Source organism: Trichoderma citrinoviride (assembly GCF_003025115.1).
Source record: "Trichoderma citrinoviride strain TUCIM 6016 unplaced genomic scaffold BBK36scaffold_1, whole genome shotgun sequence".
Classification (NCBI taxonomy): Eukaryota; Fungi; Ascomycota; class Sordariomycetes; order Hypocreales; family Hypocreaceae; genus Trichoderma; species Trichoderma citrinoviride.
The window spans coordinates 730,446-744,962 of NW_020194709.1; the positions used below are offsets into that span (position 1 = coordinate 730,446).

General features: G+C 53.5%; 7 protein-coding genes and 1 non-coding gene across 8 annotated transcripts in view; 4 read left to right on the top strand and 4 right to left on the bottom strand.

Annotated features, from left to right (window-relative positions):
• Positions 1-188: 188 nt before the first annotated feature.
• Positions 189-916, top strand: BBK36DRAFT_1132789 (Phox-like protein; the record flags this gene model as incomplete). Its single annotated transcript, XM_024892039.1, has 3 exons — positions 189-266; positions 499-820; positions 888-916. The coding sequence occupies exons 1-3, from the start codon at positions 198-200 to the stop codon at positions 914-916; spliced, it is 420 nt and encodes a 139-aa protein (XP_024753648.1). The 5' UTR covers positions 189-197.
• A 2,412-nt stretch (positions 917-3,328) lies between these two features.
• On the top strand, positions 3,329-5,013 carry BBK36DRAFT_1164877 (general substrate transporter; the record flags this gene model as incomplete). Its single annotated transcript, XM_024894710.1, has 2 exons — positions 3,329-4,699; positions 4,762-5,013. 2 exons carry the CDS (start codon positions 3,329-3,331, stop codon positions 5,011-5,013), a joined length of 1,623 nt encoding a protein of 540 aa, XP_024753649.1.
• Positions 5,014-5,293: 280 nt separating this feature from the next.
• BBK36DRAFT_t17 lies at positions 5,294-5,365 on the bottom strand. The gene has a single exon. It is a non-coding gene; the product is annotated as a tRNA-Gln (tRNA).
• A 284-nt stretch (positions 5,366-5,649) lies between these two features.
• BBK36DRAFT_1173912 (hypothetical protein) lies at positions 5,650-7,072 on the bottom strand (the record flags this gene model as incomplete). Its single annotated transcript, XM_024895891.1, has 2 exons — positions 6,057-7,072; positions 5,650-5,979 (listed from the first exon to the last, which is right to left on the bottom strand). The coding sequence occupies exons 1-2, from the start codon at positions 7,041-7,043 to the stop codon at positions 5,650-5,652; spliced, it is 1,317 nt and encodes a 438-aa protein (XP_024753650.1). The 5' UTR covers positions 7,044-7,072.
• Positions 7,073-7,478: 406 nt separating this feature from the next.
• Positions 7,479-8,180, top strand: BBK36DRAFT_208 (splicing factor 3B, subunit 5; the record flags this gene model as incomplete). Its single annotated transcript, XM_024897902.1, has 3 exons — positions 7,479-7,496; positions 7,850-8,056; positions 8,136-8,180. 3 exons carry the CDS (start codon positions 7,479-7,481, stop codon positions 8,178-8,180), a joined length of 270 nt encoding a protein of 89 aa, XP_024753651.1.
• Positions 8,181-8,492: 312 nt separating this feature from the next.
• On the bottom strand, positions 8,493-9,630 carry BBK36DRAFT_1173916 (MAGE-domain-containing protein; the record flags this gene model as incomplete). The annotated part of the gene is made up of 4 exons (XM_024895892.1): positions 8,493-9,028; positions 9,109-9,240; positions 9,324-9,543; positions 9,601-9,630. 4 exons carry the CDS (start codon positions 9,628-9,630, stop codon positions 8,493-8,495), a joined length of 918 nt encoding a protein of 305 aa, XP_024753652.1.
• Positions 9,631-10,267: 637 nt separating this feature from the next.
• BBK36DRAFT_1173923 (hypothetical protein) lies at positions 10,268-13,010 on the top strand (the record flags this gene model as incomplete). The annotated part of the gene is made up of 5 exons (XM_024895893.1): positions 10,268-10,289; positions 10,378-11,154; positions 11,217-11,494; positions 11,553-12,857; positions 12,912-13,010. The coding sequence occupies 5 exons, from the start codon at positions 10,268-10,270 to the stop codon at positions 13,008-13,010; spliced, it is 2,481 nt and encodes an 826-aa protein (XP_024753653.1).
• A 576-nt stretch (positions 13,011-13,586) lies between these two features.
• The window catches only part of BBK36DRAFT_1133928 (translation elongation factor), a 2,433-nt gene continuing 1,502 nt past the window's right edge, over positions 13,587-14,517 (bottom strand). The window contains exon 8 of the mRNA XM_024892135.1: positions 13,587-14,510. Within this exon, the coding sequence (XP_024753654.1) occupies positions 13,815-14,510 (696 nt within the window). The 3' untranslated portion in view covers positions 13,587-13,814. The remainder of the gene's footprint in view (positions 14,511-14,517) is intronic.

Below are 14,517 nucleotides of genomic sequence, written 5' to 3' on the forward strand. Positions count from 1 at the left end.
TTTCCGCGAACCCTCCAGCAGCTCCCACCAGAAGAAGCGCATCGAATCTTCTCTCTCCCTTTTGCGCGCGCGCGCATCACCCCCCGAGCCCGTAAGCGATCGACCTCGACACCACCGCCAAACTGTCGGACAACCAGGAGGCCGCGCGGGCGGCATCCCGCAAGTCGCCGGATCTGCACCGGCCCATCTTGCAGTCCATGCCGGACACGAGGCAGCAGAGCTTTGACGAGATCTACGGGCCGCCAGAGAACTTTCTCGAGATTGAGGTGAGGAAACGGAACAAGCCGCAGCACTGGTAGCCTGGCGGGTTCAGCGAAGGGATGGACGACGAGAAGCAGGAAAGGTGACGGACAGTCACGAGGTCTGAAGGGGGGAGAAGACAGATGACGAGGGGGGACGTCGCTAGACTCCATCACGATGCTACACCCGTTGCAGCGCTCTTCAGAGTTAGTGAGTGATCTGTACTAATGCTCACGTCTGTCCTTGCTCCGAATATAGGTACGGAACCCTCGAACGCACGGCATGGGCCGGTCCATGTACACCGACTACGAGATCCTCTGCCGCACCAACATCCCGGCCTTCAAGCTGCGGCAGAGCAGCGTGCGCAGGCGATACTCGGACTTTGAGTACTTCCGCGACATCCTCGAGCGCGAGAGCGCCCGCGTGACGATCCCGCCCCTGCCCGGCAAGGTCTTCACCAACCGCTTCAGCGACGATGTCATTGAGAACCGGCGGGCGGGCCTCGAGAAGTTTCTCAAGATTGTCGTCGGACATCCGCTGCTGCAGACGGGCAGCAAGGTGTTGGCCGCATTCGTTCAGGGTATGTTCTTATGTATTATCATGAGTGACGTTCCGTCTGGAAAAGACTGACATGGATAATGTGATAGACCCCAACTGGGACCGCAACGCATGGTGACGGAGCTGTCACTGCTTTGTCGTCGTAAAATGCGTCCTAGAGTGCATCCATGAGGCCATGATACCACTATGCACTGCTCGAAAAAGTCACAACTGCGTACATCTGTCAGTCCAAGCGATTGGTATCATCATGGCAAAGGCGAGACCTGGCGTGGCATGGCGCTTCCAAGACGGAGGAGAGGTCAGTTAGCAGTTTTAAAGGGGCCTTTCGGTGTGAGCTGGCTTCTTTCGATGTGCGTCATATCAACCCACTGTCTCGGTCCTGTACTTTCGCCTCTGCTTTTCTGTTTCTTGATTTTTGTTGCGTCTTTGCGATTTTGCCCTCTCCATCACCACTGCGATGCTCCGTCATCCTGACCAGAGCCTGCTGGGGTATCGCCAGCGCATGAGTTTGCATTACAGAGGCAAAAGAGGACGACGCAAACGACACCGGCGTATTCAGGCTCGCAGCGTTCATTGTACATATTTGTAAAACAACAAAAAAATATGAAGTCAATCTTTACGCAATATGGCATGTGAGATTTGCCATGCTTGTCTGAGACGGGTGTGATGGTTTCAATTCTATTCTAGAATTTGCTTCCAAGGCTGTATTGTAGGGTAGCAGGTTGGCGGGTGGCGCTATTGTGCCTGGAAACCAACCCTCCATTGCCGCCATTGTTGGCAAAAACCACATGAAAGCTGAGCGAATCTAGTTAAACGCCAGACAAATAGATAAGAGTTTTCCTACGATAGCCGCACTATGGCGAATTGCATCCTGTCGATCTCGAGGTTCTGTTCCGGAGTATTTGTGGATCGTGGGTCGAGGCGAACGGCTCTCCAGTCTCCCATGAGGCAAAGATGGCCACTTGGTGCAGGTCCACAACGATGTCATAATGCAACGGTACGGGGAACCTTTCATGGCAAATCGCTGGATGTGACTGGGCGAAGTTGCAGAGTTTTTTATCGCGTGAGAAAACATCGGGCCATTGTTGTTCTTGGCAAACCAGAGGATGAGAAAATAATGCCTAGAGAGGTGATGGATAGTATTCTGGCGGTGACTTATTCATTTTGGCCCTTGAGTCGGCGGCGTTGCTGAGTGGGTACGCGTATCTCGCTGCCTTGTTAGTGAAGTCGCGGGATGAGGTTGATGAGATTCGCCTGGATATGAATATACTCAAACCAACAACAAAAGTTAGAGCAGACATGTATGTATTATAGGAAAGTCACTGCTGATTGCGATAAGATCGCATCTCAAGCTGAAATGGATCGTGACAAGAAATCGCGGAGAGCATTTGACACTTCCCCAGCTCTCGTCTTCCCACCTGGGGTTTGCCGAGATGGAATGCAACACCACACCTGAGGGACCAGGAGCCCTTCACGCTGCTGAGCCATTTTATCACAGCCTTTCCAGGACCCCATGAGAGCGCACTGCCTATCAGCTGTCAGACAGCCTCGCCGGCCCCCATATCTCGGGGTTCCTACGCCGACTTGCATGTGCCGATCGACACTCGGCTTCCCTCTCCCAGCGGTCGCCTGAATCAACACAATGGGGCATCCCGGTATGCATATCGGTCTTCACGAGTCGCGAATGACTCGCTTAAATGGGCCGCCAAGTGCTGACTTGAGGAGTCGAAAACTGGAACCGCATTTGGATGTCCGGAGGAGCTTTCGGTCCTTGCAAACTCGGGGTTTGCGTACGGAGTATTGTATCGACATATCATATCTTGGGTTGCATCTGACATCCATATCAGTCCAGGTCGTTATAAAGCAATTATGAACTGCCGATGCTCGGCTGCTTTCCGCATGAATCCCATAACATCATGGTTGATAAGAGGCCGCCTAGGCAACTCCTTGCATGTGAGAGCGGGCAAAGGTGGTGGTGGTGATTCAACGTTCATGTATATCGGCCTCCATCACAAGCACCACAAGCACCACAAAACCCCAGCCTTGCGCAGCTTTTTCTGGAGTCGCGAACCCACCGCCATTTGCCCGCACGAAAACAGGTGAAACATTGAAACTCGAAGATCGCACGTTTAAACGGCAATAAAGTCGCACCCTGTTGGCTTGCCGTTTGCGGCTCCATCTGATCGGCATCGCGGCCCACCTCCCCTGGTCAATTTCTCGTGTGCCTCGGACCAGGAATCTGGCCATCTGGCGTCAACACAGAAGCAAGTCCCCTGCCCCAGCCCAGTGTATATGATGTCATGTGGATAAAGAGCAACTGCGCTGGCGAACTAATCGAGCATCTTGGTCCGAGTAGGGTCTCAGCAGAGAGGTTGTTGGCAACACAAAGCAAGGGACGAAAGGAATGGAACGTGTATATAAAGATGATGCTCAACCCCAGGTTTCTCTCCAGGTTTTCGGGCCCCCGTTATTCAGAGTTTGTTCGACTCCTCTATGCTGGCCATAGTTTCGAGATAAAGAAATCTCCGTCATGGCTCCTCCTACATTTGCTGGCCTCTCGGGGCGGCCACTGTCACTGGCCGTCTCGACCATTGCGACCACTGCCTTCCTCCTCTTCGGCTATGACCAGGGCGTCATGAGCGGCATCATCTCGTCTCCCGTCTTCAACGACTACTTCCCCGAGACGAGAGACGCCACCATGCAGGGCCTGGTGACGGCCATCTACGAAATCGGCTGCTTGATCGGAGCTTGCTTTATCCTCGCCATGGGCGACTTGCTCGGCCGCAGGCGGGCCATCATCATCGGCGGCATCATCATGATCTTTGGCACCATCATCCAGGTCACCCCCCAGAAGGGCCACGCCCAGCTGGCGCAGTTCATCATCGGACGTATCGTCACGGGCGTCGGCAACGGCATGAACACGTCCACCGTCCCGACGTACCAGGCCGAGTGCAGCAAGACGTCCAACCGTGGCCTCCTGATTTGCATCGAGGGTGGCATCATCGCCTTTGGCTCGCTGATTGCGTACTGGATCGACTACGGCGCGTCCTACGGGCCCGATGACCTCGTCTGGCGGTTCCCCATTGCCTTCCAGATCATCTTCGCCCTCATCTTCAGCACTGTCATGATCTGGCTCCCTGACAGCCCGCGCTGGCTCCTCACCCACGAGAGGTACGAGGAGGCTGAGCGCACCATTGCCGCCCTCCGCGGCTATGAAATCGACAGCGAGGAGACCAAGGCCGAGCGGGACATGATCCTCGACTCCATCCGCGCCTCTGGCTTCGCCGGCCAGAAGAGCACGCCCGTCAAGGCCCTCTTCACCAATGGCAAGACGCAGCACTTCCGCCGCATGTTGCTCGGCGCCTCGTCCCAGTTCATGCAGCAGGTCGGCGGCTGTAACGCCGTCATCTACTACTTCCCCATTCTCTTCCAGAACTCCATCGGCGAGACGCACAACATGGCCATGCTGCTGGGCGGCGTCAACATGATCGTCTACTCTGCCTTTGCCACCGTCTCGTGGTTCATCATCGAGCGCGTCGGACGCCGCAAGCTCTTCCTCTGGGGCACGGCCGGCCAGATGCTCTCCATGGTGCTGACCTTTGCGTGCCTCATCCCGGGAACCCCCTCCGCCGCCAAGGGTGCTGCCGTCGGCTTGTTCACGTACATTGCCTCGTTTGGAGCGACCTGGCTGCCGCTCCCTTGGCTCTATCCCGCCGAGATCAGCCCCATCAAGACGCGCGCAAAGGCCAACGCTGTTTCGACGTGCACCAACTGGCTCTTCAACTTCTTCATTGTTATGATCACGCCCGTCATGATTGACCGCATCGGCTGGGGAACCTACTTGTTCTTTGCCGTCGTCAACGGATGCTTCTTCCCCGTCTTGTACTTCTTCTACCCAGAGGTATGTGGCTTTCCTGATATTGAATTTCCGCTCCATGTTCACTCGCTAACAACTCCGTATAGACTGCAAACCGATCTCTGGAAGAGATTGACATTATCTTCGCCAAGGGCAACGCAGAGAACATCTCGTATGTCAAGGCTGCCAAGGAGCTGCCGTACCTGTCTCGACAGGAAATCGAAGCCTATGCCATCCAGTATGGACTGGTCGACTCCGCAAGCGACGGTGTCGCGGGCAGAGAGGTGGATGACTCGAGTGAGAAGGGAAGCTCGAGCGAAAAGGAGAACAGTCGCGAGACTGAGAACTTGAAGATGTAAAAATGTTTATGTAGATACCCATCTTAGATACCCATTAGATCGGTGAGATGAAGGGAATTCTAGACATGTTTTCAATGACTTTTTAAATGACCTACCGTACCTTACACGTTGAGACATTAAGTGACGAGCTCGTGCCTGTGGACGAATGACAGAATGACAGTGGAAGAAGGCTGCAAAAATCAAATTCAGAAGATATAATATTGAACAGGAGAGACAAAAAAGAGGGAATGAAGCGATGATGACGCTCAAAAAGCCGAGAAAAAAAAAAGAATAACGGGTTAGGTTCTAGAGGGAGTCGAACCCTCGCTGCCGGAATCAAAATCCGGAGTCATAACCGTTAGACCATAGAACCCGTTGCTAGCCACGCTAATTATAGGTACTTATATAGCTAGCATGGTGACCTCCATACGCGGCGCTGTCCTCTCAAGATGCAGGCATATTCCCAGAACAAGAACGCCCGTTTATCAATCCCTAGACTTCAATAGATGATCTCTACCTAAGTCGGTATCTGACATATGGCACCGAAGAGAACGCAATATCCGATTCCAAAGAACTCAGTAACACCCCGTGACAACAACACCCGTCTGTACTCCGTAATCATACAGCTGTGAACAGAAAACGCCCGCGTATCAAGCCCTAAAACAACCACTCCATGTGCAGCCCGGGATTCTCTCGCCGGAGAATCGACTCAAGCGTCTCCAGCATCGGGCGGACCAGGCTGGAAACTTCATCGGCATCTGCCTTGGCCTCGTGCTCCTTCTTGTAGTGGCTGACGATGTTTTCAAACGCGCAGCGCTCTGAGCAAAACGCCGTCACTCGCTTCAGCTCCAGGCACTCTCTGCAGATGAAGCCATCCTGAGCAGTCCCGTCATCCATTTCAACGTCCTCGTCCTGTTGTCCATCGCTGCGATCCTGCACGCAGTTGTCTCCGCTTGCGCAGGCATGCGCCTCGTTGGTGTGGTCGTCCTGCAGAAGACACAAAGTTAGCAGCTGCCACTCTTCGTAATCATCGCAATCTGAAGAAGGGGAATGAGAATACATACGAATCCAGCTGCATGGCACTCCTCGGAACAGAAAACCGTGAGCTCCTTCTTGCCCCCCATCTGAGTGACAGCCTGGCATATGGGGCAGGAAAAGACGTCGTGCGTATCCAGAGTCTTCTTGCATACCAGACATGGCGGTAAATTGTAGAGATCCTCGCCCACTACCCGCTCCTGTGCTGCTTGCGCCTGGCTCTTAGCCTGTTGCTTCTTGTTCAACTCATCGGCCATCTTGGCTCTACGAAGATCGTCCAGCCGCGCCGTGTGCATGTCTCGCTGCGGCCGCAGATTCTTGCTCTCTTGCGCATCCTTCATGATCTTTCCAAGAATCTCCTCGATACCCATGTTCTCGTTGGCCATGTACTCGTCCAAGTACGGTTTAGAGTCTTGCAGAGGCTCGCCCGTCTCCTTGTTCATGAAGAACTCCTCCACGTAGAGCTTCTTCAGGGCGGCCGGGTTCCCTCCCGCGGCAGCAACCTTGGCTGCAAAAGCGTCCACGCGCTCGGCCCAGTCGGGCGGCTTCCCGATCCCGCGCCACATCATCTCCACGACTTCGTCGCGCGACCGGTCCGGGTCGTCCAGCATGCCCCTCAGCTCATCGTGAACATAGTCATCGTCGCAGGTGACGAGGAACTCGCCGTGCTTCCGCAGGATCCATCGATACCACGCTTCTTTTTCGGACTCTATTCGCGCCTCGATTTGCCGGATGCTTATCCTGTGCTCCTTCGCGTCTGCAAAGAGTCCTTCCAGCTCCTGGTGGAACGCTTTCCTATACGTGAACCATTCGCGGTCTGGACTCTCGATATACCTCTGGCGCATCTTGTCAATGACCAGAGGCCAGCATTTTGGGCACTCCGACACGTGTCTCTTGCCACACTCGCTTGTGCAAGAGCGCTTCAACGCTTCGACTTGTTCCGTGAGAAGTCTCCTCTGCCTTCTGGCGGCGATGAGCTCTGTCCAATGCTCTGGGGTGGTGGCTGGCTGAGCCATGGCTGTGAAAACTACCCTCAGCGGGTTGAATGGAAAGACCGGCTTTTCAGAACAATGTTTTGATGAATACTTGTAAAGAATGGTAGAATAATAAAAGGACGCCGTGTTTTGGAATCGCTCTCTCTTCGATCTCTTCGATGAGACGCGCTTGCGTTCACTCTGAGTCCCGATAGTGGCAGGTGAAGGCTAAGGTATTTCTGAGTAAGCTGAAAAAGAGAAAGTCGTGTAGTTGGTCCAACCAAAGGTCCAGGGTATACCACGAGCAATAAAGACGTGATTCCTTGCGGTAGTAGCTGAGGTAAAATACGGTAAAGACAGAGGAGTTGGGATGAGTTTGAAACCGAGGAAAAGCCCTGTATTTGTTGGGTAAGATAAAGTTTCGTTCTGAGGTCTAGCAGGTGAATGCTCTTGAAAAGGTACAGCATCAAGTTAAAGATGGCGCAGAGCTGCATGGTGCTCAAAATGGCATGTGTCAACACATCGGCCAATCGCTGACCTCATCTTGCAGAACCGAAGCTTGCCGGGGATCTGCCCATATTCAGCCGAAGATATCCCACTCACCGGTTCGCGCAGCTCGGTCTATTGCTGCCAACTCTAGCTGCGCCTGTTGATCCAAAGTGGTTTTCTTGCTGCACCCAACCGTCGCTCGCTTTATTCGAAAGCTTCTCGAAGATATTGATCTTTATAATCAACACGACTCCTAACCATATCCTCTAATTGGAATCATGGTAAGCAAGCACTTTGCGGAATATTGCCTGTACAACGCCCAATCGCGTCTGCTAAACTCTGTCTCCCCTGCTTTCTAGGCCGACAAGCTTCGCAACCAACAAGAACTCGAACGGCTTCAGGCCAAGTACGTCGGAACCGGCCATCCTGACACGTCTAGCTGGGAGTGGCGGACCAATATCCAGCGCGACACCTACTCCTCCATCGTCGGCCACCGACCGCTCCTCACATACATCTCGCTGGCTGAGAACGAGCCATTGACAAAGATGCGGGCGCAACTGATCAGGGTATGTAACCCGCCTGCCTTGATGCGATGGACAAACAAAGGCGGGAAAGGCCTGGAATTTGGCTGACCTCATCTTGCAGAAAATGATCCAACCATGCGGTCCTCCGCCGCCCCGAGAGGATTGATAGTCGATTTCAAAGCGAGTTGCGACAGAGACGTGACCACGGACGGCGAGTGTTTTTGGTGAATTGAAAATTGTATATACATCGCATAACTGTTTGCACATCAGAACGGCGTCATGGGACAGGCACACGGACATATACAACGAGAGATACCCTCTTTAATACAGCCATGGCTTCAGAGGCCCGGAGCCATTGATGAGACAGGCACTGTCTGAAATCTGAAGACATGAACAAGGGAAGGCAAGGGAATCAAGAAAACAAGAGACGCTTCTGGGCTCCTTTAATCACAAACGCCGCCTGGTATCGTCGCCTACACTACATTCCGTTCGTCATGCCAACATCACCGTGATCCTCCTCCGCGAGTGGTCTACTCTTAATTCCGAGACTCGACCGGAGCTTCTTGTCAAAGGAATCATCATCGGGGTGGCCGTAGACCTCGCGCACCAGCCCCATGACGCCGTCCAATCCTATTTCTTCTTTTGCTCGAGGGCCGACGTGCCAGCTGATGGTTTGGTCGCCATCGTAGCCGACCGGCGGCCGGTCGACCTTCTTCATCACGTACCCCTGTTTCTCCATCCGCTTGAGGACGACTTCTGTTCGCTCTCTCGACACCATCCGATCGGCGTTGAGCCTCGTGAGATACCTCTGCAGCTTCTGCTCGCTGAGCTCTCCGCCATTCAGCCATATGAATGACACCACCATTGTGTAAAACGCAGCATAGGTCGCTTCCTGCTCAGCGCTCGGGACTTTGGATGGCGCTAGGATCGAGGCGCTTCGGAATTCATCCGGTAATGTCGAAGTTAGGATGTAGGCGCCTGATCCGGACTTCGGCTGTGCGTTTGATTTCATGGCTGCGAATCGTCACAGTCAGCTATTTATACAGTTTCCGGGAAGCTTCGATAGCCACCAAGTTCGGAAGAGCAGTAAATACCTTGTCTCTTTTCATGCAGCGTCGTTTTCTCTCGAACGGGCAGCTCGCGCAGCTCCATGCCCCAGATTGTCCTCAATTGTGTCTGTGCCAGCGCAAAGACTCTTCTGAATGAACGGCCCTGCTTTCCAAGAACTATATCGTAGCTCGATTAGCCGACTGTCTTCTCCAGTTTCCCGCCTTCTCCATGCAGGTGGCCGCCGCTTCGGATGTAGTACCTCGCTCCTTGATTCCATCCCTCCGTATCGCCGTTCTTGAATATTCGCAAGAGATGGCATATCGAACCAGCTTCTTGGCCATCTGTTCGTCGACACTGGAGGAGGCACCATTCGTTTCTGCTTCGTCGTCGGACGCTTCTTCGTCTTGTTCAGCATCTGAAGCTTCTCTGTGTTGACGCTGTCGTGGACGAGCATCCTCTTCCATGTCCTCATCCTCAACCTAAACATCTGATCGTTAGACGGAGGGGAAAGAAGAGCTGCTGGAATTGAAACCCACTGCACGGCGTCTCCTTTGGGAGGGTGGCATGGTCGAAGGCGCAAGCGATGGAAGTCTGAGCGATACACAAACAAAACAACTGCGGAACGAGTTCTGCTGGTGAAATCCAACAGATGACCGGCAGCTTCTGGGATGTGGACGAGGGGCTCTGTGCAGCCTTTGGAGGGGAGACGCGCCGCAAGAGGCCGAGACGCGTCTAATTGCATTGTCGAGTAAATTGGCCTCGGTGAATGCGCCTTATCGGTTATCGATAACCGCTTATCACAAAATTTCAGGACCTCTTGCACTGCTGATTAGAGCGTCGTTCAGCCGGCCGAAAGCGAAGAGCTCTCTATAAATCCTTGCTTTTACCACAAAGTCGTGTCGCTCGTTTATGGCACGTCCAATTCAATCTATCAATGCTTTCCAGAGCGGCGAACGTGCCGCATGCCTGTCTCGCTAACCGACTCGCCTCGTCGATACCCCTCGCCAGAACGACGCTGAGCAGCCTCAGCTTACACAGCCGACGAGAATGGAGCCAACAACGATGCTACAGCTCCGATCCCGTCATTCATAGCAAAGAGAAGATTGAGGCGCTGATTTCGGGGAGAATAAGCAAACGCGAGTTTGACAAGTCGACCAAAAAACCGACCACCAAGGCGTCCAAGGGGCGATCGAGCCGAAAACCATGGCGCCGTCAAAAAGAGGATGTCCCTGATTGGGGACTGGCAGCATCCCCTACCGAAAAGCAGACGGAGAGAGAGGTGAAAGCTGCGCAGAATTTGGAGGACGTCGCAGTCGCTGAACCTCCGGAAGAGCTCCCAGAAGAGCTTGCGGACGAACATGCAGAAGAGGAGCTTTTCGCAGAAGAGGCTCCCGCCGAAGAGTTGCTATTCGAGAAGCCCCATGACCTAGAGCAGGCGTCCGCAGATGCCGTTTCTACAGAAGTCAGCCGTCCTAGGCACAAGAGGAGGCCGAGGTATAGGAAAGATTACCGTGACGAGCTCGTGCAATCCAGGAGCGTCCCCGTTGCCGCTCTTGGAGAACACATCGACGCCATCATGCTGAAGAACCCCAACGAGATGAAGAGGCCCAAGAGGTCCGTGCGAAGAGTTCAACAAGAGGCGACAGAAGCCACAGTCGAGCTTGACTCCGAAAGGGACGGCATGGTTGACCAGGCGGACGAGAATGGCCAAGAAGCAATGGAAGAGGCGCTGACGAATATCGACAACCTACGGCCCGTCGACAAGACAATCTTGCCAATGCAAGACTTCGACACCCTGGCAAACACGCTGCTGGAAGGCTTCAACCATAATCAGCTTACCAGATACTTCATCCAGAAGCGTCTGGAAATGTCCCAACAAGGTTTGGGGAAGCCGGTCACTTATCCCTGGATCGTCAAACAGGGCCCATGGGTGGCTGCAAAGCCGGACCATTGGGGGCCTCTCCGGCCGAAGCAGCGGCAAGTGATCATGATCATGCAACTTCTGTGGAATTTGGAAGTTCAAGAGCAGGTGGAGGGTCTGGGCAGGACTCTTCTCTGGCTAGAGCCACGCGTCTTTGAACTCATCGCCCGTAAGTCTGGATCGTTACTTACAGGGCCAGGCGTGATACCTAACTGACAGTCCCCGTCATAGCTCCCAATAGCGTGGTACTCGAGCAGCTGTCCCAAGACTTCTTATACCAGTCTAACAGGGAGAAAATTACCACAAATTTTGATGATTGCCGAATCAACATCTACGCCCGAAAGTCGACCATCCCTGTCATCCTAACTCACCTTGACGAAGTGGTCAAGTCGATTCGGTCTCAAAAGATCCCTTCAGATCACTTCCAAGAGCACAACCTGGACGATAGTTTACTTCAAGAACTTGAACGCATCACCAAGACACATATCGAGTACAATGAAAAAGATAAGGTATGTTTGATATGAATTCTACCGGGCTTCTTCCAGGCTGACGAAAGGAAAAATGTAGGAACTCGAAATCTCCTGGTTAGAGAAGCAAGACCTCTCTTCCTCGGGTGAGGACGCCAAAAATACTGAAACCCCTGCCGATGTTGCGTTGCGACTTCTCTTAGAGCAGCCAACCGAGGAGCAGCAAAGCAGCGTCCATATCATCGCACCATCAGAAAGCAAGAAACCTCAGGACGGAACTTTTATCAGCCATCAAAGAGAAAACAGAAGCATGTCCTGGAAGAACAAGCTCCAGCAGTGGTCCAGATACGTCGTCCCGGTTGGCCAGTCTGCAGCTACAGGAGACGATATTTCAGCGCAATTCGCCAAAGATGTTTCCTTTCCAGTCTCTACTCCCAAAAAGCTGAAGGGAATCGAGCAGGGCTGCCAGGTTACTGCGTCTTTTGGACATGTGCTTCACGGCAAAAGCTCGCGATCGGCGGCTGCAATGGCAAAGCACCACCGACTTCTTTCACCTGTCCTTCCCCATCCAGCATCTTTTACGCCCCTGTCGGAAGAGGACAAACCTATCGTACAGTGCACAACCATTATTCTCAACTTCTCTCCAGATCCCACACAAACTCCCACCACATTTGACTCAGTACCCTCCTCAATGCAGCTTCGACTGCCAGTGGGTCCCGGCACCGACATTGCCGACCTCTCCCTCCCCCCTGGTTCAACCCTTGTTGGCGTTGCAGCGAAACATATCCGCGATGTTTTACTGCCTGGTGAAAGTGTGGATGTTCGTCTGACGCAACACCATCTTCTGCCTCTCGATCCAAACCAGGAGTTTGTCAAGGACTTTATGTCCAAATGCGAGTTCGATCTGACCCAGGGTCTTGTGAGAACGCCCAGCAAAGCCAGGTTTTCCATCCCCAAGGCGTGGGCCACCAGTCCAAAGGCAAGCGGCAAGCCTTCTAAAGCCAAGATCGAGGCACCATACTTATTTATGGGATCCGAGATCCACCAGGCCGTTGAGCTCGAGTTTCACGGCCACACTCTGTGCTACAGCAGCATCGACGCAGGCCGACACGGTGGCCATAGACAAGAGCTGTCTCTCCAAGCTGGGCCCCCACGAAGCAAAGATGCAACACCCTTGACTCTCGACAAGGCCGAGGCGTCACGATTCTTGTCTCTAGTCGGCGGGCTAGCTGCGGGCGATTACTTCTCCTGGCACAATGGCTCTCAGCTCATGAGAAAGCTGCCCAATGTGGATGCACTCGAGGACGAGGCTGTAGAGGATCAATTGCCGCCATTAAACGTTGAAGATCACGAGGCCGAAGTTCATGAGACCGAAGTTCATGAGGCCGAAGTTCATGAGGCCGAAGTCCATGAAGCTACTCAGAACGCGGAATCTGAGCATTTGCAAGATACCGACCAGAAAGATGGTCCTTCAACAGAGCCAGCCGCCGAGGTCGTTCCCGATGTACCATCCGACGACTCTCGTTCTCTCAATACCGACGAATCGAAGAAGTCGTAGCTCAAGCTCGACCAAAGTATATGATGACAATCTCAGTTGCAGTTCTCATCCACGAAGAGATGCAGCATCAAGTTACGGGAGGGCACAGGATACTCCAACGGCGTTTGGTTTGAATGAAAGCAACGATTCCTCTCTTACGGTACCATGTAAGCATATGTAGACAATTTGGTGTATAGACTTGGTGTCATCACGAAAAATGTACAATTAATGTAACAGGCTCAAAGCAAGATAACGTCTTCGATGTCGAACAAGTATGACAATGATCGTGAAAGAACAAATAGTAGAAGAATCTAACACAAACAATTGTCGTGATGGAGTCAGCATTGCTCGGCACTCCACTCCGACGGCCAGACCTTACAGCACGCCTGACGCCTGTAAGCAGCTCTCTTCAGCGCTAACAGCCACTAATCGATGCTTGAATACAGCACATGACAACCTGTGGAAATGGGCGGCCGATGGAACATGAACAGGATACAGGGAGTACACTCGACAAGGCTCTGTGTACAGCCTCGCGATAATTGACACAGCTTCACATATGCAAATGGAGAGACACGATGTTTGGTTGTCGAAGTCGTCAATTCACTTCTATCTAGTTTTTTTTGTTCCCTTTTGTTTTGCATTCCCGGAGAAGTTCTGATGGAACCCTTATTCCCAGCTTCTCAATTAACGTGCCTCGATTCATAGTCGAGTGCTCATGCATAGCAACATTGATCGTTTCGTCGTAGAAGTGAGCGCATAGTGGTGCCCACCTGGAGAAACCTCACGAGGAACCCCAGAACATCAGGTGTTGATGATGGGTATCGCTTATTTCTTGGCGGCCTTGGCAGCGGACTTGGTGACCTTGCCGGCGGCGGCGGTGGACTTCTCAACGGCCTTGATGACACCGACAGCGACGGTCTGGCGCATGTCACGGACGGCGAAACGACCCAGGGGAGGGTAGTCGGTGAAAGCCTCAACGCACATGGGCTTGGAGGGAATCATCTTGACGATGGCGGAGTCACCGGACTTGATGAACTTGGGGGCAGTCTCGGTGGCCTTACCGGTACGGCGGTCGATCTTCTCGAGGAGCTCGGCGAACTTGCAGGCAATGTGGGCAGTGTGGCAGTCGAGGACGGGGGCGTAGCCGGCACCGACCTGGCCGGGGTGGTTCATGACGATGACCTGAGCGGTGAAAGAAGCGGCGCCCATGGGGGGGTCGTTCTTGGAGTCACCGGCAACGTTGCCACGGCGGATTTCCTTGACGGAAACGTTCTTCACGTTGAAACCAACGTTGTCACCGGGCTGGCCCTCAGCGAGCTGCTCGTGGTGCATCTCGACGGACTTGACTTCAGTGGTGACGTTGGAGGGAGCGAAGGTAACGACCATACCGGGCTTGAGGACACCAGTCTCGATACGGCCGACGGGAACTGTTCCGATACCACCGATCTTGTAGACGTCCTGAAGGGGCAGACGGAGGGGCTTGTCCGTGGGACGCTTGGGGGGCTCGATGGAGTCGATGGCCTCAAGG